Source organism: Scyliorhinus canicula, chromosome 16 (genome assembly GCF_902713615.1).
Source record: "Scyliorhinus canicula chromosome 16, sScyCan1.1, whole genome shotgun sequence".
Classification (NCBI taxonomy): Eukaryota; Metazoa; Chordata; class Chondrichthyes; order Carcharhiniformes; family Scyliorhinidae; genus Scyliorhinus; species Scyliorhinus canicula.
Genome location: NC_052161.1, coordinates 36,285,968 through 36,313,652, shown reverse-complemented (window position 1 = coordinate 36,313,652; position 27,685 = coordinate 36,285,968). Strand labels below are relative to the sequence as shown.

At 45.3% G+C, this 27,685-nt stretch overlaps 1 protein-coding gene across 1 annotated transcript in view; it reads left to right on the top strand.

Moving 5' to 3' along the window:
- Positions 1-27,685, top strand: part of cpxm2 (carboxypeptidase X (M14 family), member 2) — a 259,608-nt gene that overhangs the window by 46,316 nt on the left and 185,607 nt on the right. Inside the window, exon 3 of the mRNA XM_038773322.1 lies at positions 14,270-14,379. Within this exon, the coding sequence (XP_038629250.1) occupies positions 14,270-14,379 (110 nt within the window). The remainder of the gene's footprint in view (positions 1-14,269; positions 14,380-27,685) is intronic.

Below are 27,685 nucleotides of genomic sequence, written 5' to 3'. Positions count from 1 at the left end.
GGAACAGTTGAGGAACAGTGGAGAACCTTCCAAGCGATTTTTCACAGTGCTCAGCAAAGGTTTATACCAACAGAAAGGAAGGACGGTAGAAAGAGGGAAAATCGACCGTGGATATCTAAGGAAATAAGGGAGAGTATCAAATTGAAGGAAAAAGCATATAAAGTGGCAAAGATTGCTGGGAGATTAGAGGACTGGGAAATCTTTAGGGGGCAACAGAAAGCTACTAAAAAAGCTATAAAGAAGAGTAAGATAGAGTATGAGAGTAAACTTGCTCAGAATATAAAAACAGACAGTAAAAGGTTTTACAAATATATAAAACAAAGAGTGGCTAAGGTAAATATTGGTCCTTTAGAGGATGAGAAGGGAGCTTTAATCATGGGAAATGAGGAAATGGCTGAGGAACTGAACAGGTTTTTTGGGTCGGTCTTCACAGTGGAAGACACAAATAACATGATAGAAATGAGGCTATGACAGGTGAGGACCTTGAGAGGATTGTTATCACTAAGGAAGGAGTGATGGGCAAGCTAATGGGGCTAAAGGTAGACAAGTCTCCTGGCCCTGATGGAATGCATCCCAGGGTGATAAAAGAGATGGCTAGGGAAATTGCAGATGCACTAATGATGATTTATCAAAATTCACTAGACTCTGGGGTGGTCCCGGTGGATTGAAAATTAGCAAACGTGACACCACTGTTTAAAAAAGGAGGTAGGCAGAGAGCAGGAAATTATAGGCCAGTGAGCTTAAGTTTGGTAGTAGGGAAGATGCTGGAATCTATCATCAAGGAAGAAATAGCGAGGCATCTGGATAGAAATTGTCACATTGGGCAGACGCAGCATGGGTTCATAAAGGGCAGGTCATGCCTAACTAATTTAGTGGAATTGTTTGAGGACATTACCAGTGCAGTAGATAACGGGGAGCCAATGGATGTGGTATATCTGGATTTCCAGAAAGCCTTTGACAAGGTGCCACACAAAAGGTTGCTGCATAAGATAAAGATGCATGGCATTAAGGGTAAAGTAGTAGCATGGATAGAGGATTGGTTAATTAGTAGAAAGCAAAGAGTGGGGATTAATGGGTGTTTCTCTGGTTGGCAATCAGTAGCTAGTGGTGTCCCTCAGGGATCCGTGTTGGGCCCACAATTGCTCACAATTTACATAGATGATTTGGAGTTGGGGGCCAAGGGCAATGTGTCCAAGTTTGCAGATGACACTAAGATGAGTGGTAAAGCGGAAAGTGCAGAGGATACTGGAAGTCTGCAGAGGGATTTGGATAGGTTAAGTGAATGGGCTAGTCTCTGGCAGATGGAATACAATGTTGACAAATGTGAGGTTATCCATTTTGGTAGGAATAACAGCAAACGGGATTATTATTTAAACAATAAAATATTAAAGCATGCCGCTGTGCAGAGAGACTTGGGTGTGATAGTGCATGAGTCACAGAAGGTTGGTTTACAGGTGCAACAGGTGATTAAGAAGGCAAATGGAATTTTGTCCTTCATTGCTAGAGGGATGGAGTTTAAGACGAGGGAGGTTATGTTGCAATTGTATAAGGTGTTAGTGCGGCCACACCTGGAGTATTGTGTTCAGTTTTGGTCTCCTTACTTGAGAAAGGACGTACTGGCGCTGGAGGGTGTGCAGAGGAGATTCACTAGGTTAATCGCAGAGCTGAATGGGTTGGATTATGAGGAGAGGTTGAGTAGACTGGGACTGTACTTGTTGGAATTTAGAAGGATGAGGGGGGATCTTATAGAAACATTTAAAATTATGAAGGGAATAGATAGGATAGATGCGGGCAGGCTGTTTCCACTGGCAGGTGAAAGCAGAACTAGGGGACATAGCCTCAAAATAAGGGGAAGTAGATTTAGGACTGAGTTTAGGAGGAACTTCTTTACCCAAAGGGTTGTGAATCTATGGAATTCCTTGCCCAGTGAAGCAGTTGAGGCTCCTTCATTACATGTTTTTAAGGTAAAGATAGATAGTTTTTTGAAGAATAAAGGGATTAAGGGTTATGGTGTTTGGGCCGGAAAGTGGAGCTGAGTCCACAAAAGATCAGCCATGATCTCATTGAATGGCGGAGCAGGCTCGAGGGGCCAGATGGCCTACTCCTGCTCCTAGTTCTTATGTTCTTATGTTCTTAGTAAATCCACTGATTTCCCTGAAGTTTTGGAGCCAGATAACATTACACCACATCCTGCCTTCGACTAAGTAAATTATCTCTGAAACATGATGAAGAAATTGTGGTTTCGGTTTTGAGAGATAGTGGATAAAACTGATCTCTGAAAGTCGAGCAAAATGACTGATAATGAATCGGCAAACTGTGTTATACCCCAGCTGGTTTTCAATTCCGTTGACTATCAATGGGAAAAGATGGATGGATGTAATGCAAGCTGCTGATTCATCAGTGCTGTTTTTGCACAACTGTCAAAGATCAATTCACCAGCCCCCAGTCCCCTCCAAACGCATGACCCTTAAGAAGAACCAGATTCTTGACAAAACTGTGGCAATGAGATTTTTGATAGTCATTAGTATTTGCTCAGCAATGATAAAATGAATAGATGAAGCAAGCTCAGAGCTTTGTAACAGTAGCTGGGGCACTGGCCAAAGCTCAAAAGACACTTGAAATGTAATTATTTTGCAGAGAGGGTGGTGGGTGGCCTCAGCAATGAAGAGGGGTTGGATGGATTACTGGGAGAAGAAACATTTGTGGGATATAACAAAGATATTCGATTATATTGCTTAAGGACTGGGATTAGTCAGATGGATTCTTTGTTCTTCTCTTCAAAATGATGTGAAAATGAGATTCAATATAGGAAATATATGCATGTTAAATGTAACTTTGATTTAAAATTAATAACTTCCGTGAAGCTTAACAATGAAAAATTCTGATAGCATATTCCAACAATTGAACCTCCCCATGCTGCCCCCATTAGTAGAAGCACATTATTTTACATTAGTGTACTGAGCGACCAATCTCATCCAACACTGCGAGAGGAAGTTTTCACACAGAGCCACTGATCGCTATTGCTAAGATAACATGGGCTATATTTTGTGTCAGACTTTTTATCTCTGTTAAAGATTAATAATGACGCGTATTTCATTTTTTATTGAAAATGTCGTATCTCAATTTCACGCAGAAGCATTAAGATGCCTGACGCCTTTTCTTTGACACCTACTTTGTATAATTTATATCTCTGTATGACTGATTTTCAGTGACAGCATTGGAAGCTATAACAATTTCGGAGTAACTATAAATCCTTTCATTCAGCGTTACTGCCTTCTGTACTATGGTATGATTAAATCTTACCTACTTGATAGAAGACAGTAATAATCCAGTCATATTCATCATTTGGCTTGACCTCTTCCTGCCTTTGTATGCCTGCCAGTTAGTACATTACATTATAATGACAGAATATAGTGTGTTCAGATCCAATTATTGTAGACGTTTATTAGAAACCATGAGATTTGTCTGAGGTAGTTGCAAATCTATTAACACTGTGTTTAAAATGCTGATATAGATATACCTCAGCTTAGATTTATATGACTGAAATTAAATCCAGTTGTTAAATAATATTATACTGTAACAGATTACAGTGCATCCCAGCAGCATTTTTATTTACGAATTTCTGTGGAAACTCTGATTTGTGCTATGGGATGACTGATGATGCAAGGAGGAAAGACCCAGAGCGGCGAGGAGTCACATTTTAAGCTTTCTCTGATACATAAAGGCCAGGGTTTTACGCGTTATTTACGGTCATGCTGCCCACCTGAAAGAACGCAAGATGGCGCGAGATGTCGGACAGACATCCCGACATCATCGCTCCCTCGTGAAATATTTTAGTCAACGAGCAGGCGCAGGAATCTTGGCACAGTCGCCGACAATTAATCAGCTAGTTAAGGCAATTAAAACGGCAATCGACTGGAATTTTATGTTGCTGGTGTGATTTTTAGGTCGGCACTTAGGCAGGCAGCCATCCGTTTTGTTTTCACTTTTTGCATGTAACAGCTGATAAATGGCGGCTGGAACATTGCCCGAGTGTACAGGCAGCGATCCAGCTACCTCAATAAGTCCGAGGTCCAGTGCTGTATAATGCTCCACTCTCAAGGGACACCGTGACACCATTGTGCCACATGATTTGGCTGGAGATCGCCTCCAACTGTGAGCTTGGACATCCAGTGCCAGTGGTCTGAAGGTCACAGTGGCCTTCAATTTTAATGCACTTGGGTCTTTCCAGAGGTCAGTGAGGGATCTGTGTGGAGTACCCCAATCACCTGTCCATAGCTGCGTCATGCTCGTAAGCTGACACTGTGTTCAGACGGGTCCCCACATTCATTCATTACTGGATGGACCAAGCCAGCCAGGCTGAGTGAGCCAGATGCTTCACACCTATTGAGTTATAGAGTCATAGAGGTGTACAGCACAGAAAAGGCCCTACGGCCCATCGCATCTCCACCGGTCAAAAACAACCACTTAAGTATTCTAATTCCATTATCCAGCACTTAGCCCGAAGCATTGTATGTATTGGCAAGAGCACATCTAAATATTTTTTAAATGTTTCGAGGGACTCTGTCTCCATCACACTTTCAGGCAGTGAGTTCCAGACTCCCACCGCCCCCTGGGTGAAGCAGAATTTCCTAACATCCCCTCTAAACGTCCTGCCCCGTACCCCAAATCTATATTTCTGGCCCCGTATCCAGGGTGCCATAAACTGCACTCATGAGGCCAGCATCACTCCAACAAGTTAGCCGGGTGCCTTTGTGAATAGGGAGTGTTACCACGCCAAGAATGTGCAGATAGTGTGCGATCACAAGACCCAAATTCTTCAAGTCTGTCAAGGTTTCCAAGTAGCTCCCATAATGCATATATTCTGTGGCACCCCCCCGTGCCAAGGCTAGTTCTGGCTCCAGCTCAGCTGGATGGTTGGTTGCTGGGTGACAAAGGGTATCCATTGAAAAGGTGGTTTATGACGTCACACCATCATAGAAAGACAGAGGCGAAACAGTGGTACAATCGGTGTCATGCCTCTGTGGTGATATGCATCACTGTAAATACACAAGGGGTTAATGTAAATACACGTAGACTAGATAGACACTAGAGGGAGCACCAGAGACATGACACACATACATTCAACCAATAGGTCAGTAAGGTAGGACACGACCAATAGGCATTCATGATACACAGAGGTGACACTACCACAGGAGGGCATTACACCAACCCATATAAAAGGACACAGCACACATGCTCTTCCTCTTTCCAGTGAAGACTCTAAGTGAGTACACAGGGTTGATTTGAAACACATCACACCCACCACGAGGATTGTAGCAGACTGGTTCATCAGTCTGAGTAGCTATAGCAGGATTAACAGGGGAGTCAAATCCAAATAGGAGAATTGTTAACAGTTTATTAAATGTGTTAAAGCTATCTCCAAGTCTGAACCCTCCTTTGTCAGAGTGCACATCAAAGAAGCAGCTTATGCTATGTCAAGAGCATAACAAAACAGCCTCCACCAGGGCGACGACAACAGGGCTACTGAAGGTGAGGTTCTGCTGCCTGAACCGTTTTGGAGATGCCCTGTAATACCCACCAGAGTGAGAGTTGTTTATTATTGTGGTCTTCTGCACAGCCTGCCACTGGCGAGGGGGAGTCACACTCGAGGACGAGGACACCGAGGCAGCTCCACTTGCCTCAGAGGTAAACTCTAAAGATAGATCTGATAGGAGGCCCAGGCAGACACAGGGTGAAGACGAGGAACCAGATGTGAGGAACCTTCAGGGAAGTGGGGATACGAGGGAGGCCTTGATTCAACGCTCCTTCAGCTCGGCCTCCAAAGCATGGCTGCGATCTCAGTGAACCTCCATCACGCACGTTTCTGAGAATGCAATGCCAGGACCCCAATGTTGCCCCACAGCCTGTGTAATAAGGTTTGCTGCTCTTGCCATCTATCATGAGGTTCTGATGAGGCCTGTACCTATGGAAAACAGGAAGGACACTCAGAGCATTGAAATAAAATCTTGATCTATATTTTTCACAGAGATGCAAGCAAGGAGCAGAACATTACATGGTTGCTACGGTTACACACAAAAAACAAAACATTGGAGTAAAGTTACCCATGAAACCCCATCCTGTGCTTGCACCTTAAACTCATGCTTCAAAGTGCTACGACTTGGTGCCTCCCCTTTCAGGTTTGAGCATCACCCCAGGAACCTCAGATTCTGTTCCTGGAGCTGTTTCTCCATGAGAGTCGCCACTCTCTCAATTGAGGAGGCTGTGCATTCGGTGCTCAGGGTCAACGCAGTGTTCACACCCTGTATGGAATCCTCCATGGCAGAGACTATGGCATAGAGATCTTCTGGGATCTTGACCAGATGTTCCCACATATCCTGCTGGACGTCAGGCATCAGCCGCTTGATTGACAACTCTAGAGACTCATCACCTGCCTCAGCATGGTCCTGACCTCTAGAGCCGTGTGACTGTTGGTGCCCTCTGCCTTCGCCAGCTCCTGATGTGAGGGTGCCATGCCACCCCATAATGCACTGCTATCTGAGCCGCTGGTCTAAAGCCCACCAACATGCGTGTATATGCATTAGTGCCTGGTTCAGTAGCGGATGTGACATGGGTTGATCTGGCAGCAACACCTAGTTGGGTAGGAGTGGAGGGTCCTGGGAGTCTCGGCTGCTTTTAGAGGATGACTCATCTGAGAGAGGAAGACAATCACTATTATCATTCATCACATAGACAATGTCCATGCCACAAGGACGGTTGAGACTTTATGATTGCTGTATAACTGGGCCTCTTGTTTTAAAGTCCTCATGAAAGATGAGACGGCCCTACGTTGTTTGCACTCTGTGCTTGTTCCGCTTCTGTCTACTGAACCCTTACCGACCTCCTCGTCTGCCTCTCCGCACCTTAAGGAACTTCCTTTGTGTTTACATATAAACTCAAGGGTCTTCATCTCATATGTGCTCAGGATGAGCAGGTTGGCCACCCCACCACCAATTTCTGAGTACTTAGCAGCATTATAGCTTGCCTTCTCCGACAGGTACAAAGGTCCATTCAGCACACCACCCTCCACCTGCAACACCAAAATATACTCTTAAAACCCCACCCACTCTCCACCCCTAACCCCCACGAAATATGTTAAAGTTCCGGTCACCTTGTCATATCTCACCCTCAAAAAAGATCCAGGGCTTCTGATCTCATTCCCCCATCTTTAACAATCACAGGTATATGTGCCTTCTGCTACTCTGATTCCTACACTCCTGAGTGCTGCTAAAGACAGCCACCCTTCCGGACTGTTCCTCCCTGAACCATGCCAACTCAGCGCTCACCCTTGCCAAATGCAGAAGATCTTTGAACCTTTTTTGGCAATGTTCGCAGGTGTAGCACACCATGTTATGCCTGCTGGTCTCAGCTGGGTCCTTTGTTTGTTGGGCTGGCCTTCTCTTGCATGTGGATGTCCTGCCTGACACTCAACATCTCCAGGTGAGTGTGCAGGTGCTTGTCCGAGAAGCGGCATGTCGACAGGATGCAGTTGCCATCACTATTATTTTTTCTCAGCTCCTTGTGCCTCCTCCGTAACTCTGTGATGTTTCTGTAGTCTTCCACAGCCACGTTTAAACCTCCCATCAGATCCCCATAGAGACCCGCCATGCTCCCAGCCCTGCCGACAGCTCTTATGCAATGGGGGAAGGGGAGGGGGGGGGGGGGGGGGGGGGAGGGGGGACTTGACTCATGCTGGCAGGTCCTTATTTGGGCGGCCAGTGTGAAATTGTACCTTTTGGTTGATTGCAGGTGGAAGCAGACAAAACAGACGCTTATCGTCCAGCCCATCGCTCGTGTCCAATGAGCGTGAAATTCGGGCCGAAGTATAGTTTTCTATTTAAGCAGGCCCTGTGTGAAATGAAGCCGACACATTTATTCTCTACCATATTTGTGCATGGGTTAGTGTAGTACAATTTAACAATGAACCATAAACAGTGATAAAATCCTTTATTTTAGAATTGATGGAATGGTCTATATATTTATTTTTTGTTCTTACGTGGGTGTGAGCATCGCTGGATGGGACAGCATTTATTGCCCATCCCTAATTGCCTCAGCCCTTGGACAGAGTGGCTTGTTGGGCAATTTAAGTGTCAACCATATCCGCTGATTAGCTCAGAAGACAGGAAAATAATGCAAATACTTGATCTCCGTACAGGCTAAAATTGCTTATCGAGATTTATTTACAGATATATTAGCGTACAGAAAAAAAGTAGATGTGATACAAAACAAAATAATGGACCAGATTTTGCTATAGATGTGTCTCTAGTGGCATCTGTCATTAGTTACACCTCCCCTCCACCCTTCAACTCACAGAGATATGAAAAGTGCAATCTGATAACAGCACAAAGAGTAAAATGGGACATTTGAGAGCTGAGTAGACATTTTTAAAACAAAATTTAGATTACCCAATTATTTTTTCCAATTAAGGGGCAATTTAGCATGGCCAATCCACCTACTCTGCACATTTTTGGGTTGTGGGGGCGAAACCCACGCAGACACAGGGAGAATGTGCAAACTCCACACGGACAGTGACCCAGAGCCGGGATCGAACCTGGGACCTCAGCGCCGTGAGGCGGTTGTGCTAACCATTAGGCCACCGTGCTGCCCGAGAGCTGAGTAGACATGATAATCAAGTGTATCTCCTTCATCAATGAGATTCAAAGATTGGGAAATGAACTGTAAAAGGACTAAGAAGGACTGTGAATTAGAGTGGATTAATTCAATGCTGTATCAAATCAGGTACAGAAAATGAAATAAAGAGGGGGAAAAGAAAGATTGGATTTTGCGTGCAAAATGTGGGACAGAAAAGAAAAGTAAGCGTAAAAGTAGAGAGGTTGCAATTGGATAGGGTGTTGGTGAGACCACATCTGGACTGTTGTGTCCCATTTTGGTCTCCTTATTTGAGGAAGGATGTGGTGGCATTGGAAGCAGTTCATAGGAGGTTCACCAGATTGATTCCGCGTTGAAAGGGTTGATGTATGAGGAGAGATTAAACAGTTTGGGCTTATACTCGCTGGAGTTGAGAAGAATGAGAGGGGAACTGATCGAGGTATATAAAATACGAAATGGGATTGATAAAGTAAACATACACCTAATGGGCCCCCTTGTGGAGAAATCTAGAATGAGAGGTCACGAATATAGGTTGCGAGACAGTAGATTTAGAACAGAGATGAGGAGGAATTACTTCTCGCAGAGGGAGGTGAATTTGTGGAACTCGCTTCCCCATAGTGCGGTGGACTCTGAGTCATTAAATGATTTCAAGGAAGATATAGATATATTTTTGATAAAAAAATAGATTATAGGGATATGGGAAACTCGTGGGGAGATGGATTTAAGACCAGGAAGAGATCAGCCATGATTTGATTGAATGTCCTACTTCTGCTCCTAATTCCTATGTTCCTGTAAAAGTTAAAAGTGGACGTTTTTTAAAAACGCTCTGAAAAATGTAAATCTTGAATGAATGTGACTCCATTCATTTCTGAGTTAATTTCAGTGCCAGAGAGGCAGGTTAAAAATGATCTAAAAAGTGAGAGATTGCAGAGCTCCGAGATGCAGAGGGATCTGGGTGCCCTGGTGCATTAATCGCAAAAAGCTAGTATGCAGGTACAGCAATTAGGAAAGCTAATAGAATGCTGTAATTTATTGTGAAGTGAACTGACTACAAAAGTAAGGAGATTATGCTTCAGTTGTGCAAGGGATTGGGGAGACTACATTGGAGTATGTTTTACAGTGTTGGTCACCTTATTCAAGGAAAATGTATGCTGCGATTCTCCAGAATTCACTCTACGTGGTGCTGCCAATGGGGTATCAGGAGTGTTTCCTGCTGGCGCTGGTATCACTGCTCAGGAGCCATTCAATGGCACTTAGAAATTCATTTTGAGAGAAAGTCGGGTTTTGGGCTGGCCTTGAGAGGTGCAGGGCCTAAATTCGCTGATAGGTCCCACTCCTCAGAGATTGAACGGCCAGATTCAGAATAATCTTGCAGCCCCAATCTGCTGGCAAGGCCACCCCCCCCCCCCCCTCCAAATCACTGGCAAGGTCCCCATCCCCCCCCCCCCCCCCAGTTTTCTTAGGAACCTCCTCAGAATAAAGAGACAGTGTCTTTAAAAAAAACTGCAGTTAGAAAGAACACCTGCTCAAAAGAGGAAGCACTTCAGTGTTAATGGACCACGAAGACCAATAAAAACAAACAACCGTAACCCTCCTTTGAAATGGCCTGGACCTTTTCAATTGAGAGGCTTGTAAAAGATAATGGACTGTGAAGTTGAATGTAAACAATGCAGTTCAAAGCTTTTAGGCTTCTTGGCATGGCAAGAGGCTTGAAACAGTTAAAGTGAGGGTAGCATGGTGGTTAGCATAAATGCTTCACAGCTCCAGGGTCCCAGGTTCGATTCCCGGCTGGGTCACTGTCTGTGTGGAGTCTGCACGTCCTCCCCCTGTGTGCGTGGGTTTCCTCCGGGTGCTCCGGTTTCCTCCCACAGTCCAAAGATGTGCGGGTTAGGTGAATTGGCCATGCTAAATTGCCCGTAGTGTCCTAAAATGTAAGGTGAAGGGGGGGTTGTTGGGTTACGGGTATAGGGTGGATACGTGGGTTTGAGTAGGGTGATCATGGCTCGGCACAACATTGAGGGCCGGATGGCCTGTTCTGTGCTGTACTGTTCTATGTTCTATGAAATGAAATTGACTGTAAAAAAAAGCACGCTCTTCAAAGTTTTCCAACACATAAAAGGGACACACTATCACCCTCTTCTGACAGAACTTTTAACTTGACCTACTGGGAGAAACATTTAAATGTTTCAAAGCTGCAGAGCGAACACTTTAACTGTCTTCTGACAGATCTTTGAACTCGACGAGGGATTCCTGAACAACGCCGTTATTGGGCTGCCATTTTAGGCGGGCGGCCCAATAGCAAGGTTTTACAGCTGGCCATTCCTCCCCCCCCCCCCACCCGCGCACTGCAAAGCAGCCCCGAACCTCACCCCGCATTGCACAGCAGCCCCCCCCCCCCCCCCCCCCCCACCACCAGAATACCTGGGTACCTCTCACACTGCTAAGTATGGGGTGACCTGACCCTCCTCCACCACCGGACCCCTGTAATAGGGAAATCCCCCAGGGACTCCTGTAATAGGGAGAACCCCCCCCCCCAGTTACCCCTTTAAAAGGGGGACCATATGAAGTTTGATGCAGGTCAAGTAGTGCAGTATGCAGTTAAATGCTGTTTTTGCAAAGCTAGTGGCAAGAGTTATATGACTCGGAGAGCAGCATTTAGACAGCTGTATTTAGCTGTGTCTCTGCTGCTTACCTGAAGTTGAAATCCCAAGTTATGCATAAATAACAAAGAACATCATAAGCCTCACTGTTATTTTGACAGTAAATTCTGTCCTTGGAGATTTGGAACTCGGTTGCAAAGGGATAATTTATTTTTTTCAGAAAGCTGAAACCACAGATCTTTTGGATGCAACAGTCGGATTTCTCTTTCCTTGTCAGCAGCTTTTCAGGATGTGTTTTTTTTTCCAAGTAATACAAGTCACACATGTTTACAGAACCTGGATGACTTTGCCAGGATCCAGAAGTAGTATCCAGAATTGCTTTCATTTAAAACCATTTGTTTAAAGTAGGCTGGCAGCCATCGTGTTAACAGTCTTACACCTCAGCAAATTAATTGGCAAAGGCTTGTAATGTTTGACTGAATATTTCTGCCAGAACCTAATCATGGTTAGAAATTACAGTTTCACCTGTCAAACTGCAGGAATTAACATTTTGAAATCTGCTGCCTCAAACATCAAAGGAACTTTATCTTCACTGATTTCTTGTTAGAATACTGATCTATTTTCAAACTTGTGAAGAGAACCTCCATTTTGAACCGTAGCTGTTTTTAAAAAAGAACTTCAAATGAATCAAAGAGGGAAGTTCCTACTGGGTTATAGAGTGCGATTAGCATTGTCCTCTTGGCACATGCAAAGCATGTTTGTATCTTGACGTATTACAAGCATTATTTATTTTAATAGTGCGTTTCAGAAAATGCAGGAGTGAGCTATTGGTTTAGTGGTTAGTATTTCATCTCTGAGTCAGTCGTTGCAGGGTCCAAGTCCTTTTCCAGACAGCCCTTGCTAACAGAAACAGAAGCTCTGGCTCTAGGTTTGGTGTTGACCTCAGTCGGGTACTTGTCTCTGGGTGCGTGTGGGGGGACAGCTATCCCCACCATCCATGGTTTCTGGGATGGATCCCTAAAATCCATCCGCTGCGTAGGGCTAGCCATCCAATTGACTAATATAATAAATAAAGATTTACATTCACATAGCACCCTTCAGAATCTCAGGATATCCCAAAGTGCTTTACTGATTCTCTGCCTGTTCTTTGGGGGTCCTAGAAGTAAATGTGGAAGTAAATGTGGCAGAAAGGCTTTGTGCAATGAGTCAGCCAGTCCTGACACCTGCCTCCACAAACTTCAACGCTTGATACCAAGGCCCTGCAGCATTCACTGTAACCTCACCCCCAGGATGTCAATAATGTTGCAGTGACTGTAATGTGGAACTTTTCAACTCCTTCCCCTCTGTGTGGGCCCAGGTATGGGGCATGTGCAACCGCCATTAATTGTGTGTTCATTTGTAAAGAGTGTCGAGGTAAAAGATAAGAAATTAAGATTATGTTTATATAACACACTATCAATTCCTTTATGACTAATGGATTATTTTAAAAATAATACATTTTGAGGATACTGGTGTCAATAGTAAGGATAGTTTTTATTGCTTATCCAATATTGCCCTTGAGAAAGTGGTGGTGAGCTTTCTCCTTGAATGACCGCAGTCTATGTGGTGAAGATGCTCTCATAATGCTGAAAGGCTGATCATTCCGGAATTTGACCTAATGGCCATGAAGAAATGGTGACATTACATCCAAGGCAACACAGTGAGTGACTTGGAGGTGAAACGTGGAGCTGATTGTCTCCCTTGCCCCTGCGGTCTGCTTTCTAGCTGGCGAAGGATGCAGATTTTGGAGGTGATATCAAAGAAGACCATTGAAGTATGTTTACTGTCATTGTGTCGGCAGTCATGTGTAAGGAAATGTGCTGAGAAGATAATTAGGGAAGCAGGTCTGAAATACTTAAAAATTGCATCCTTGCTCGGAACAGTGGATTAATCTTATATCTCAGCTAAGGTCATAGTTTACTTCCATTCCACTAATTAAGTTGGTAAATAGTCAATAAGGCCATTAGTTTCAAGGTTTGCAGGATCAGTGCTTAACTCAGAAACAAAAGAAGCTTGCGATGAGGCCGAAAATAGAGATAAGAGATCCAGGTCACACCTCTTTCTGGACATGTGTCAACATGATTGGGTCGGAATGTGAGAGAGAAACTGATAGGATAAATGCTGCCTCAAGTGAAGTTTAATCAGGGGCTAGGGCAAATCCTGAGTGTAGAAAATTCAACAATGAGTACATGGAGGGTGAACAGAGGCAAGCTGTGGGGGAGGGGGGGGGGGGGGGGGGAGCAGTGGAAGAGAGTGACAATTTCGACTCGAAGAATACTCAGAATATAATTCTCAACAACATCTTGTAAACTGTTGCCCACTTACAATCTTAAGTCGCATTTATTAAGTCTTATCAGTAGCATTAAGTTTAACATTTATCAAATGTTACGAATAGGATGTCAGCTTTGGTTAATTGGAGAGAGTCCAAAAGGGTTATGCTTGGCAACCAAATTTGTGCACAGTAATATCCCAAAAGCAACAAATGAATGAGTAATCAACTAATCCCATCTGTGGGGTGTTGATGGTTGAAGGCAAACTATTCACTGGAACTCAGAATTTCATCTCTGCATAAAACAGGTGAATGGAGCCTTAGTTTAATATTTCATCCAAATGACAGCGTTGCTGACAATGCAGCACTCCCTGCCTGCTGTACTGAAGAGTCAGCCTAGATTATGTGCTCAGGTCCTGGAGTAAATATCGTACCAATAACTTCTGATTTAGAAGTGAGAGCAATATGATTGAACCAAGATGTGAAAGAATAAAAACCGAATAAGATATTTTTGGCTAACTTTTAAGTTATGCAGGGATTAGTTCAAAAGAAAGTTTCCCATAACTTATTTACCTTTGCATAATTTTATCACCGCAGTAGCTGAAAAATATTTCAACCAGACAGAAGCAATAAATGGCAGCGAGAGGCTGTGTTAAAGTGCTTAGTTTTGATATATTATAGGTTTGAATTATTTCCTTCTGTTCTTTAACAGAATGTCCTCCTCTGGGCTTGGAGACATTGCGAATTGATGACTTTCAGCTCCATGCATCGACTGTCCAGCGTTATGGTTTGGGGGCTCACAGAGGAAGGCTGAATATCCAGGTATGTCTTTAAAAGAATATTTAAGTTTTGTGTGGGGGCGATTCCTTCAACCTTCAAGGGCCAAGTAAGTAGTACATCAAAGAAGCAACATTGTATGAAACCTTTGTGGAAGGATTTACGTAAACATCAATCCTCTATCATTTCATCTTGCTAACTGAGTTCAAAATAATTGCATTTAATGGACTGTATGGGTAGCTCTTTAATTGCTTCATTTTTAATAGAGCAAGCACATTGATGTACTGTAGGGAAAAGGGATCCTCTTACTGTGGGCATGTATCAAAGCATTGAGAGCAGTTAATTGGCTGTTGCTGTTTTGGAAAACACACAATGGATACTCAATAGCAACAGGGGAAAAATGAACATAGGGAGAGTGGCCTGTGAACAGTACTGAGCAGTACAACGCAACTGTTTGCGGTTCTGTCAACCAGTGCTGCAGGGGATGCCCTTTTCTTATATCATCCTGACACAGTCTCTCTTTTAAAATGGGTAGATACAGCATCCCCTCTGGAGCACAGTAATCACTGTTATCTTTAAATATGCCAGAAAGTAAAACAACTCCCGGTATTCTTCTAACCCAATGCTGTGGGAGGGCACCCTTGCCCATCTGAGGCGCACATGGAAGTTCAAGCATGTGCTGTTCATGTGTTTCTGAGTATTGTTTTCCAAGGTTAGAGTGTGACACACAGCATGTGCTCATAATGGCCCCTTACCTCCCTGATGGGTGAGACTTCCATCTCCTGGCAGTGACCGGCGCCACATTCGCTTTTAATGCGAAAGAGGAACCAGCTTATTCCTCATGATCTCCAATCAAGTTCACAGGAGGAGAGGGCAATGAGCATATCAGGTGCAGACTTCAGCCAGTTCCTTTGTGCTGTCTTCATCTTTGTAAGAATGGAAAATCCAACCTGGCATATGTAGGTCGTTGTGAAAGGCAATAGCAACAAAATGCTTGTTTTACTCAGCACTGGATATTTCTGAGAGATGCTGCTCCAGAATGCTGACAGCCTCATGGACTTTTGGCGTGTTTTTAATGTGCTGTCACAGGTCAGGTACAGCATTTTTCATTTGGAGTCAGCTGTAAGTTAATAACTGACTTTGGGGTCTCAACCTCAAAAGGAATTTTTCATCCACCACTTCTCTTTCAAAACCTGAAACCTCTGCTCTCATTTTCCAGTACTTCCCTGCATATAACACACATGGGATTTACATCTTTATTTGAATCGGTACAATTGACAAAACCTATACCTCAGGAAATCGTCTTTGTAAACTGTTAATCTGAGGCCTTGGAGCTCTGTGCAGAGCTAACACTAGCACTGCTCTATTCTGCCCTGCACTCTCCTGGGCAGCTTTCTCCAGCAGATTTAGATGTGAGATCCTGGCCAGTAGGTACTCTGTCTATTTGTACCTCTGGCCATTTCTTTCTTGTAAGAAAACGATTCATCTTCACAGTCCTTTGCCATGCTTTCCAGCAGCTAGAAAATGGAAGACGCTCTCCTCTGTGAGACATACATATAGGGCGTTTGTCAAATGTGTGTGCAGGGCTCATGACCTTCTCACTGCTTTTGCTTATGGCTGGAAAACTTCACACAGCCTCATTTCCTTCCTCAATATAAATGCCGGTAGTAGCTGTTAGGTGCTTCTCCCTCGATCGGGACCACCGTGGGAACGCCACGACCCTCCTGATACCCGTGTGGATTGTGACCCGCACTTTGAAAAATCCTGCTCTCAAGGACCAAAACTTGCTTTTGTTATTCTATTTCTATCTAAATGCTTGAGGACACTATCTGTTTTCAATTTCTAGATAGCTTTCTTTCTTTCATGCTCTTCTTTTTCCCTCTTCATTACATTTTCAATCTTTCTTTGCTTTTTCTTAAACTCTGTCCAATCGTCTGATCTCCCACTAATCTGCGCAGATTTGTATATTGTTTCTTTCAATTTTATACCATCCTTAACTTCCTTATTTAGCCATGGATGGTGTCTCTTTCTTGAAGAATCTTTCTTTTCTACTTGGGTAAATCCTTGCTGAGAACTATTTAACATGTCCTTAAAAGTCTTCTGCTACATCTCTACTGTTCTACATTTTAATTTTTTTTGCAGTTCACTTGAACCCGCTCTGTCTTCATAGCCTCATAATTAACTTTATTTAGCTTTAAAACACTAGTCTTAGGCCCACATTTCTCACTGCAGAGACTTCTTTGCAATCAGGTATTGATTAATCCTGTCTCGTTGCACATTACCAGGTCTAGAGTAGCCTGAATGCTGGTTGGCACTGGAATGTACTGCTTTAAAAAATTGTCTTGAATGTACTCTAAGAACTCATTTTCCTAACTATCTTTTCCAGTCTACATATAGATTAACTACACTCATCATGATTCGGAATGAGGACATGTTTTAACAGGAATTTTGTTTTTTAAACTTGAAAAAGAAGAAGATGAAGTTAAAAGAATGGATAAGAAAATTTAATTAAAGTAGATGGTTCCACTTGAAGAGCCACCTGGGGCAATGGGCCAGATATTCTCTCCTGTACATCAGGTAGAATCTTACCAGCTTTGAAATGTTTCTGCCGTCAGAACCAAAAGCAATGCCGCACAGCATTGTGATCTTACAGGAGGCAGCCAATGTCTAATTACAGATGGCAGACGGGTTCCTGAGGTGAGAGGAACTGTCAGAGGGCTGGATGACTGACTGCCCCCATGGGAGAAGTGGTAGCTGCTGAGGCACGTAGAGGACCACCAGGGTGTCTCAAAATGGGAGTGCTCACTGAAGCTTTCCAAGATTTTAAAAGTAAAGAATGGCCTCAGCTGCCAGGCCATCATTGTGGAAGTGGGTCCTTAGCATTTGATGGCCCAGTTGGCTACCCACCCAGCAGCCTGGTCTGGCAAGATCGCTCAGAAGTGGGAACACGCTTGGGAGGAAAATGCGATATGCCACCAACCCACCTCACAAGGCTATTAATTTTCCGTTCATCATCGCTATATAACATAATGTAAAACTCAGGCAGGTGTGTTCACTGTTGGTAATTTCGAAGCTCTGAAGTGTGAGATAAATGACAAATATAACCCCCCCCCCCCCTCCCCCCCCCCCCCCCCCCCCCCTCACCCCACCCCAAGCATCTAAGTTGAAGATGAACTGAAACCCTGGCTGTTTTTCCAATCCTGATTACTGGCCTTCGGAGACCAAATCTAGCTGCCCTTTTGATCAGGGTTCGAAACTGGGACTTCTTGAGCTTGCATGGCTAAGTCACTCAATGACTTACGTTAGGAAAATAAAGGTATTTTTAAGGTATTTATGTTTGTATTGGTAAACATTAGAAATAAGGTGTAGTTTCAAGTGGGTTTGATTTAATGTTTTTGTGCCTGGAAGGGCAAAACCCATAGTTAGATTCATGCTGGGCAAAGGTGTTTGTCTGTGTGGGGGTTAGTTAGATTCTAACTGTGTATCTATAGTGCTTTGAGAGGGCTATGGCATGAAGAATAAATAAAAGGCATAAACATGTTTGTGTTGCTTAGCAACTGGACCTTGTAAGGTAGAAAAGCTTTTTAAGTTTTATTTCAGCTAGTTTGATTGCAGTTGGAGACAGGCAGTACGATAGAAAGCAGCTCACAGCTCTGGTAAAAGCAATGGTTTAGAGGGCTAGAGAGGGCACATCTTACTCCACTTTGCCAGAAGAAAAGCCATACCATGGAGTAATGGTTAAAAAATAAGTGCAGAGATCTCAAGAATATCTAATTAAAGAAACTAGAGAATGAAGGGAAGTTTCCAAGAAGTCTGAGATTAAAGCTACTACAAGAGAGCATGGTTAAGTAAAGACGGACAGAGCTAGGGAGAAGGCTGAGATGCCAGAAAGATAGCTGAAGTAAATTTTAGGTTTGTGAGGTTTACTGTAGCCGCTGAAATATGAGTTGAAATAATTATGGAAATATGTGGCTGCATCTTGGAGTTTGTGCAAAAGCCGTTAAAACAAAGGAAACCTAAAAGGATGTAAAATCATGGACTGGGTCTGCTGTTAAAGGTGGAGTGGAAGCTTTGTTTAAATGTGCAAGTTGGAAAACATGGTGTGATTTCAGAATGCAAACTGCTGTGGGAAATCATATTTATGTGAGAAGATTTGAAAATGTGTTTTTGGGTGTGGAGCTTGGAAAATTGGGGAGAAGGGGAGACAATACACAAACATTTACCTCGGGTTCAGAGCGCAGTGTGTGTATTTGACCACAGTCATCTTGTGTGCTTAAAGGGGACACTCTGTTCATGAGACCATTGTAGATCAAGTAGAAGATTAAGATGCATTTTGTAATTTGTGTTAATCCGAAAACTTGTGTGTAATTGTTAAACTAAGGAGCAGAGGAAAGGTATATTGTATCATAATCTAGTTTTTTTATGTATATTAAATGTTTTTTCCTTGCTGTTGAAACGAATTAGCGATCCTGTTACTCTGTTCCTCCAAGGTTTATCGAAAAAAATATATAAGTTACGGATTTTTGAGCCGCGTTTCCATTCTGGGATTTTACTGTCCAGTGAGAACATCAACTTGGAACCTAACACCTTTTTTTTAACAAACATTTTATTGAGGCATTTATGGTTTTATAAAAGATACAAGTACAAATGTAAACATAATTCAGTGTGTAACACCCCTCTCCATCTCACACTTTTCCCACCGAAGCCAAACAAAAATAACCTTACTTCCCCTGCCCTCCTTACTCACTAACCGCGCCCCACCCCCCCACTGATTGAATCTGCTAACAGTTTAGTTTTCCGTGAAGAAGTCGATAAACAGCTGCCACCTCCGAACGAACCCTAACATTGATCCTTTCAGGGTAAACTTTATTTTCTCCAGCCTCAGAAACCCAGCAATGTCGATAACCTATACCCTTGTTTTCAGGGGCTCCGAGTCCCTCCATGCTAATAAGATCTGGCTTCGGGCTACCAAGGAGGCAAAGGCCAAAATGTCGTCCTCTCTCGCCCCCTGGAATACCGGGTCTTCCGACACTCCAAAAATCGCAATCTCTGGACTCGGCGCCACCCTTGGTTTTAGTACCGTGGACATGACAACGGCAAATTCCTGCCAGAAAATCCTGAGCTTCGGACATGCCCAAAACTTATGGACAGGATTTGCGGGCCCTCCCGCATACCTCACACACCCAAAAATCCTGCTCATCCGGGCTACCGTTATGTGTGCCTGGTGAACCACCTTGAATTGTATCAGGCTGAGCCTGGCACATGATGAGGACGTGTTGACTGTGCTCAGAGCATCCTCCCACGGAATGGCCTTTAACTCCTTTCCTAATTCACCTTCCCATTTACACTTTAACACACTTTTCTGGTTTTCTTCCCACTCAATAAGTTCTTCATAGATTTCCGATACCTTCCCTTCTCCCACTCCCATTCTAGCGACTACTTTTTCCTGTATCCCCTATGGAGGTAGAAGCGGAAAGGTCAACACCTGCCTTTGCACAAAATCCCTCACCTGTAGATAACAAAATCCATCCCCCACCGGCAATTCAAACTCCTCTTCCAGATCCTCGAAGCAGGGAAAGCTCCCATCAATAAACAGATCTCCAAGCCTCTCAATCCCTGCTCTCTGCCAGCTTCGAAACCCCCCATCCATCCACCCTGGGACAAACCGGTGATTCCCACAAATTGGAGCCCACACCAACATTCCCTCCACTCCCATATGCTTCCTCCACTGCCCTCAAATTATCAGGGCTGCCACTACCACTGGGCTTGTGGAGTACCGGGCTGGCGAGAACGACAGAGGTGCCATTACCCGTGCTCCTAAACTTGTACCCCTACCCGCTCCCACACCAATCCCTCCACCACTACCTACTTCCTGATCATGGCTATATTTGCCGCTCAGTAGTAGTTCCTAAAGTTCGGCAGTGCCAATCCTCCCCCCCACAAATCACCGCATTCACCCGCTTAAAAAAGGCCTTCGGTATAAAAATAGGGAGGTGGGCAGCACGGTGACGCAGTGGTTAGCACAGCTACCTCATGGTGCCGAGGTCCCAGGTTTGATCCCGGCTCACTCTCTGCACATTCTCCCCGTGTTTGCGTGGGTTTCTACCCCACAACCCAAAGATGTGCAGGATCGGTGCATTGGCCATACTAAATTGCCCCTTAATTGGAAAAAATGAATTGGGTACACTGAAATTTTTTTTTAAATACGAAGGCACTGGAAAACAAACAAAAATCTCGGGTGAACCGTCATTTTTACGGTCTGTTCCCTCCCCGCCAGTTACAACGGGAGAATGTCCAACCTCCGGAAGTCCACCTTAATTTGCTCAACTAATCGGGCCAAATTTAATTTATGAAATGAAATGAAATTCGCTTATGTAACTGCTCCCATTCCCGTGCCACGTGAATACCCAAGTAATGAAAATGCCTTACCACCACTTTAAACGGCAACTCCCCCAGTCTCCTCTCCTGCCAACTCATCTGGATCACAAATACCTCGCTCTTAGCCATGTTTAACTTGTATCCCGAGAACCAGCCAAATTCCCCTAAAATCCGCATAATCGCTCCCATCTCCCCAAAAGTGTCAGAAATATACAGGAGTAGGTCGTCTGCATATAACACGACCCTATGTTCCACATCACCCCCGGACTAGCCCCTTCCAGTCCTTTGACGCCGCCAGCGCCATCGGCAATATCCCTATAGCCAATGCAAATAACAGTGGGGAGAGGGGACATCCCTGCCTTGTCCCTCAGTGCAGTCTAAAATAGTCCGAACTCACCCTGTTCGTTCATACACTCTCGTCCCCCAGAGTGCCTGTTACAGCAACCAAACCCAGTCAATAAAGCACTACCCAAACCTAAACCGTCCCAGGACCTCCCGCAGACACTTCCACCCCACCAGGTTGAAGGCCTTCTTCGTTCCCATAGCGACCATTACCTCCGCCTCCCTTCCCTCAGCAGGCATCATGATTACATTCCAGAGCCTTCTAAAGGTGGCCGTTAGCTGCCTGCCTTTGACAAATCCCGTCTGGTCTTTCCCTATCACCCCGGAACACAGTCCTCTATCCTTGAGGCCAGAATTTCGTCCACCAATTTGGCGTCAACATTCAGTAGGGAGAATGGTCTGTATCGCCCACATTCCTCTGGGTCCTTCTCCTGCTTCAGGATCAAAGAAATCGAAGCCTATGACATTGTTGGGGGAAGAACACACCGCTCCCCTCCCTCATTAAATACCCTCACCAGCAGCAAGCCAAACATCCCAGGATCCTTAGCCTTGTCCGACTGCATGACCTCCAATCCCTCAACTACATCTACAATCCCGAGCAGGGCTTCCTACCCCACCACCAACCCTTCCTCCACCTTCACCTTCGCAAACTTCAACCCTTCCAAAAAGTGCCACATCCCCTCCACCCCAGCTGGGGCTCTGACTCATACAGCCAACTGTAAAACTCCTTGAACACCCCTTTCACCCCTGCTGGGTCCAAGACTGTGTTTCCCACTCTATCCTTCACTCTTCCTATCCCCCTGACCACCTCCCTTTTCCTGAGCTGGTGTGCTAGCATCCTACTGGCCTTCTCACCATGCTAATATATCACCCCTCTCGCATTCCTAAACTGCCCCACCACCTTCCCTGTAGATATCAGACCCAACTCCATCTGCGGCTTCTGCCGCTCCTTCAACAGCCCCGCCTCCAGGGCTTCCGAATACCTTCAGTCCACCTGAAGTATTTCTCTAACCAGCCTATCCATCTCTGCCCGCTCCACATTCTCCCTATGAGCCCGGATTGCAATCAGCTCCCCCCTAACTACTGCCTTCAGTGCCTCCCATATCATTGCTGCCAAAACCTCCCCCATGTCATTTATCGCCAAATAATTCTGGATGGCCTCCCTCACCCGCTTGCACACCCCCTCATCCGCTAACAGTCCTACTCCAATCTCCATTGCCGCGCTGACCCCCCTCCTTGCTCACCTGTAAATCCACCCAGTGTGGGGCATGGTCCAACACAACAATTGCCGAATACTCGGCATCTACCATCCCTGCCAGCAAAGCCCTCTTCAAAAGGAAAAAAATCAATGCAGGAGTACACTTTGTGAACATGGGAGAAAAAAGAAAATTCCTTCGCTCTTGGCCTTCTGAGCCTCCATGGATCGACCCCTCCCATCTGCTCCATAAACCCTTTATATCCCTTCGCCGCGGCTGGCACCCTCCCTGTCCTTGAACTTGACCGATCCAACCTCGGATCAATGACCATATTAAAGTCCCCCTCATGAGCAACCTATGTGAGTCCAGGTCCAGAATTTTCCCTAATACCTGCCTCATAAACTCCGCGTCGTCCCAGTTTGGTGCGTAAATACTCACTAATATCACCATCATCCTCTCCAGCTTCCAACTCACCATAACGTACCTACCCCCCGAATCCAGCACTGTGTTCTCCACCTCAAATGACACCTGCTTATTGATCATGATCACTACCCCCTAGTTTTAGAGTCTAGCCCTGAATGAAATACCTGCCCAACCCGCCCCTTCCTAAGCCTAGTCTGATCCACTACCCTCAGGTGTATCTCCTGTAGCATTGCCAAGTCCACCTTCAAGCTCTTTAAATGCGCGAGCATGCGAGCCCTCTTGACCGGCCCATTCAGGCCTCTCACGTTCGGAACGTAACACTTAATCACCAGAATCACAAGGAACACTTATTTTATGTATCAGAAGAATTTTGTTTCAGCTCTGTATCAACCAATTATTTGATATTTGTGTTTGTAATAGAAATAATATAAACAAAATCTACATAATTCAATGCCAGTCACATTGTAAATACACATTTGCTCCTTTTATGGTCATGCATGTTCATATTAATGTATGGAATAAGAATTGTTTGTTGCACAGTAGCTACTAATTTTTTGCTCTGTCAATTAGATGGACAGAATTAATTTGTAACGATTAATGTCATACTCATTTGGCTGTTAAAAATATTCTGTTCTGAATCAACAATGCTCGATAATGTCACCAATTACCGTTTGGTTAATTATATTTTAAACCTGCTCTATTGCAGATCAGTGTGTTCCATTGCACATACCCCAGGCTTGCTCTGCAACTTGAAAACTATGCACAGAATTTATGTCTGGATAAAAATAAAGCATGTGACCACTTAAAAATCATTGCACTTAGATAATCAAACAAGTGTTTTTCATTCATAATCACTTCAAAGAATGTAAACTTGCATAGACCATATAACTCTAAAAGTTTTTTTTTAAAATCTTAAATATTCTGGAAGTTATATCCTTGTAACTTTGAGTTGGCATAAACATTGTGCTGTTGTAACCACAGATGGATTACATTTTTTTACATGTCAAACATTTTAACGTCAAATTGAGTCCATCCAAATTGAGCAGAACTCAGCTGGTGTACCTTCAAGTCATTTTCAACAGCTTATAATAAATGGTAATCCTTCAGACAGTTTGCCCTGGGCTGGACTGCAAAATTCTCTTTAGTTTCCAGTCTACCTTATCACTTGGTGAAATCAGACTGAGAACAGCAGTGCAAAACACAAAAATGCTGATTTTTCCTTCATTTTGTTGAGCGGTTTTTCTGCTGCCATCGCTGAAGTGGATTCTGACACTGACCCACCATGAGGGCACCGAGCTGACCATGTTGTATATAGAGGTGTGCGGACTATTTACATAGATGGGGAGCTAGGTTTCAAACAACCAAATAATTTGCATTCATTTAGCACTCTTTGCAAGCGCAAGATGTCCCAAATTCCCTCACAGACAATTAAGTACTTCTTTGAAGTATAGTCACTGTTATAATGTAGTAGGTGTGTTAGTCATTTTGGACACAACTACTCTCACAAACAGCAATGAGGTAATGTCCAGATTTCAGGAGTTGGTTGAGGAATAAATATCAGCTAGCCATCAGGGATAACCCACTCCCCACCCCCACAGCCCCCCCCCCCCCCCCCCCCCCCCCCCCCCCCCCCACCCCCAACACACACACACACACACACACACACACTCTTCTTTAATATAGTGCCTGGAGTCTTTGACCTGAGAGACTACATGGAACCTAAAGGAAAATGTGGGTGTGGTTGGCCGGGTCCCCCTGGCACCATTCACATTTGTCTTCTGCCTCTGGTAAGAATCTGCTCATTCGAGTTCTGCTTAAGTGCGCTCTGTGTACCACTTTTAGCTGCATTAGGCTTAGCCTTGCGCAAGTGGATATGGAGTTGACGCTGGGCAGTGGTTCGCTCCAGAGTCCCCACCCAATTTTAAACCCTATGGGCGGGATTCTCCCGTACCCGGCGGACGGGGAGCCCCGACGGGATGGAGTGGCGTGAACCACTCCGGCGTCGGCCCGACCCAAAGGTGCGGAATCCTCCGCAGCTTCAGGGGCTAGGTCGGCAGCGGAGTGGGTTGCGTCCCGCCGGCCGGCGTGGAAGGCCCTTGGCGCCACGCCAGTCGGGGCCGAAGGGATTCCACCGGGCGGTGCGGATCCGCGCATGCGCGAGAGCGTCAGTGGCTGCTGACGTCAACCCCGTGCATGCGCAGGGGGGGTGTTCATCAACGCGTCGGCCCTCGCTGATGCTGACACGGCCGACACGAAGGAAAAGAGTGCCCCCACGGCACAGGCCCGCTCGTGGATCGGTGGGCCCCGATCGCGGGCCAGGCCACCGGGGGCGCCCCCCCCAGGACCCCGGAGCCTGCCCGTGCCGCCAGGTCCCGCCGGTAAGGGACCTAGTCTAATTTATGCCAGCGGGACTTTGGCCCATCATGTCCCGGAGAATCGCCGGGGTGGGGGGGGGGCCGCTGCGAGCGGCTGCCGACCGGCGCGGCGCGATTCCCGCCCCGCCGAATCTCCGGTGCAGGAGAATTCGGCAGCTGGCGGGGGCGGGATTCCCCCCCCCCCCCCCCCCCCCCCCCGGCGATTCTCCAACCTGGCGGGGGGTCGGAAAATTCCGCCCCATGTCTTCCTCCTGTTTTTCTCTGGTCACACCCAGAGAAGAGTGTATCTTTCCCAATAGTTGCCCATTCAGATCCCCCCAGTTTTCTGCCCCGAAATTCTCTGAGTCTAGTAGATCCTCTGATAGCGATTGTTTCGGCGCCTGTGGGTATGTCTTTGTTTCCCCATGTAGGAACTTCTTACTTTAAATTTATCTTAACTCATTGCACCTAGTCAGTTGGAACCAGTTCCTCTACTGTTGTCAGTCTGTCGTCTGTGTAGAAGTCCCTAACCGTCAGTGTTCCCCTATCCTGTCTTCACCTTTTGAAGGTGGCGTCCATTTTGGCTGGTGCAGACCTGTGCTTATTGCAGATGGGGGTCTTGATGGACATTTTGGTTAGACCGCAGTGCTGTCTTAGCTGGTTCCATGACCTGAGTGTGGCTATTACAACTGGGCTCATTGAGCGCTTAGCCGGTGGGGATGAGAACGCTGCCGTGGCCGGAGCCCGGAGGAATGTTCCCGTGCAGGAACTCTCCTCCGTGAAATGAAAATTAAATGAAAATTGCTTATTGTCACAAGTAGGCTTCAAATGAAGTTACTGTGAAAAGACCCTAGTCGCCACATTCCGGCGCCTGTTCGGGGAGGCTGCTACGTGAATTGAACCGTGCTGCTGGCCCGCCTTAGTCTGCTTTAAAAGCCAGCAATTTAGCCCTGTGCTAGATTACCCATTCAGCCTCTGGTTCCTTTATAAATCCCTTTTTCCTTTCTGCTTTTGCTGCCCGGTGGTAACATTGCAGGGTGGGAGGGCCACAGGCCATAAGACCATAAAACATAGAAGCAGAATTAGGCCACTCGTTCTTTGCAAGAATTTTTTGGGGATCCTTGGGTTCTTCTCCTCCCACACTATTGCCATGATCATTTTTTCCACTGAGTTGATAAAGGTCTTGGAGATATAGATCAGTATGGAGCTGAACAGGAAGAGGAACCTGGGCAGTACGTTCACCTTGATTGTCTGTATCCTACCTGCCAGGGAGCCTGGAAATGTGTCCCACCTTTGGAGGTCCTTTTTAACTTCCTCTACCAGACTGGCCAGGTTCCACTTGTGGATCCGTGTCCAATCATGTGCACTTTGGATCCCCAGGTAGCGTAATTTGTTTTGGGCCTGTTAAAAACGGCAGTCCCTCCAGCTCTGCCTCTCTCCCTTGTGGGTTCACCTGGAAGATTTCACGTTTGCTCAGGTTCAGTGTGTAGCCCGAGAAGGCTCCAAACTCTTTCAAGAGTGCCATGATTCCCTCCATGGTGCAGTGAGGACAACGGGCATCCCTGCCTTGTGCCTCTAGGCAGCTAGAAGTACTTTGAGCTGGTGGTGTTTGTCCGCATGCTCGCTGTACAGCTCTCCCAGGCGGTGTACCAAGCCCAAACCACTCCAGTACCTCAGTGAGGTATTCCATTTGATTCCATCAAAGGTCTTTTCTGTGTCCAGGGAGATGATCACCTCTGGTGTTCACTCCCTGGATGGGGTCATTATCACGTTCAGCAGGCACCTGATGTTTGACGTTAACTGTCTGTCCGTAACAACGCCTTCTGGTCTTCTGCCACCACTTCACATCTACGTTGCATCTGTCATTTATTCTGGTATGTTTAGTGTGCTGTGTTCAACCACATTTTGCTGGTTAATTCACATGTACCTCATAATAACTCATATTAACTCTGGATGTTAGAGTGTAAGATATAAATTATTTAATGTTAAAGTATAAGATATAAATTCTTTAATATTTCTGAACTTGCATAGTTCATTTTTGTTTGTTCAAAACCTGTGAACTCTTGTGGTTTTATTCTCTTACCAAGTTTCCTGAATGTCAAATTGTGTCTGCTTTAAACCAAATGTTATTGGTCCCTAACCGGATTTACCATAAACCTGGAGGTCTGGCCCAGAACCATAACACGTTCTACAGAAATCAGCCCCTGGGTCTGGACCACATGGACTCAGGTCTGTGCATCTTGCTGGAGCATTAAAGTGACATCAGTATCAATATGACATAAATTGGTGCTGAAACCATGAACCATAAACCAGGGGCTGGTTTAGCTCACTCAGCTAAATCGCTGGCTTTTAAAGCAGACCAAGCAGGCCAGCAGCACGGTTCGATTCCTGTACCAGTCTCCCCGGACAGGCGCCGGAATGTGGCGACTAGGGGCCTTTCACAGTAACTTCATTGAAGCCTACTCGTGACAATAAGTGATTTTCATATGCAGCCATCTCCTGGACAGAGAGACCCCCTGAACAATCAGTGCATGGATGCCTTCACTGTTGGCATTCAGGCCTTGGGAAGTCACAAAGAGACAATAAGGAAAACCAACTGCTCTCAGCTTTGGGACATCTCTCAATGTCTGCAGCATCTAACTGTATTATCTTGCCTCC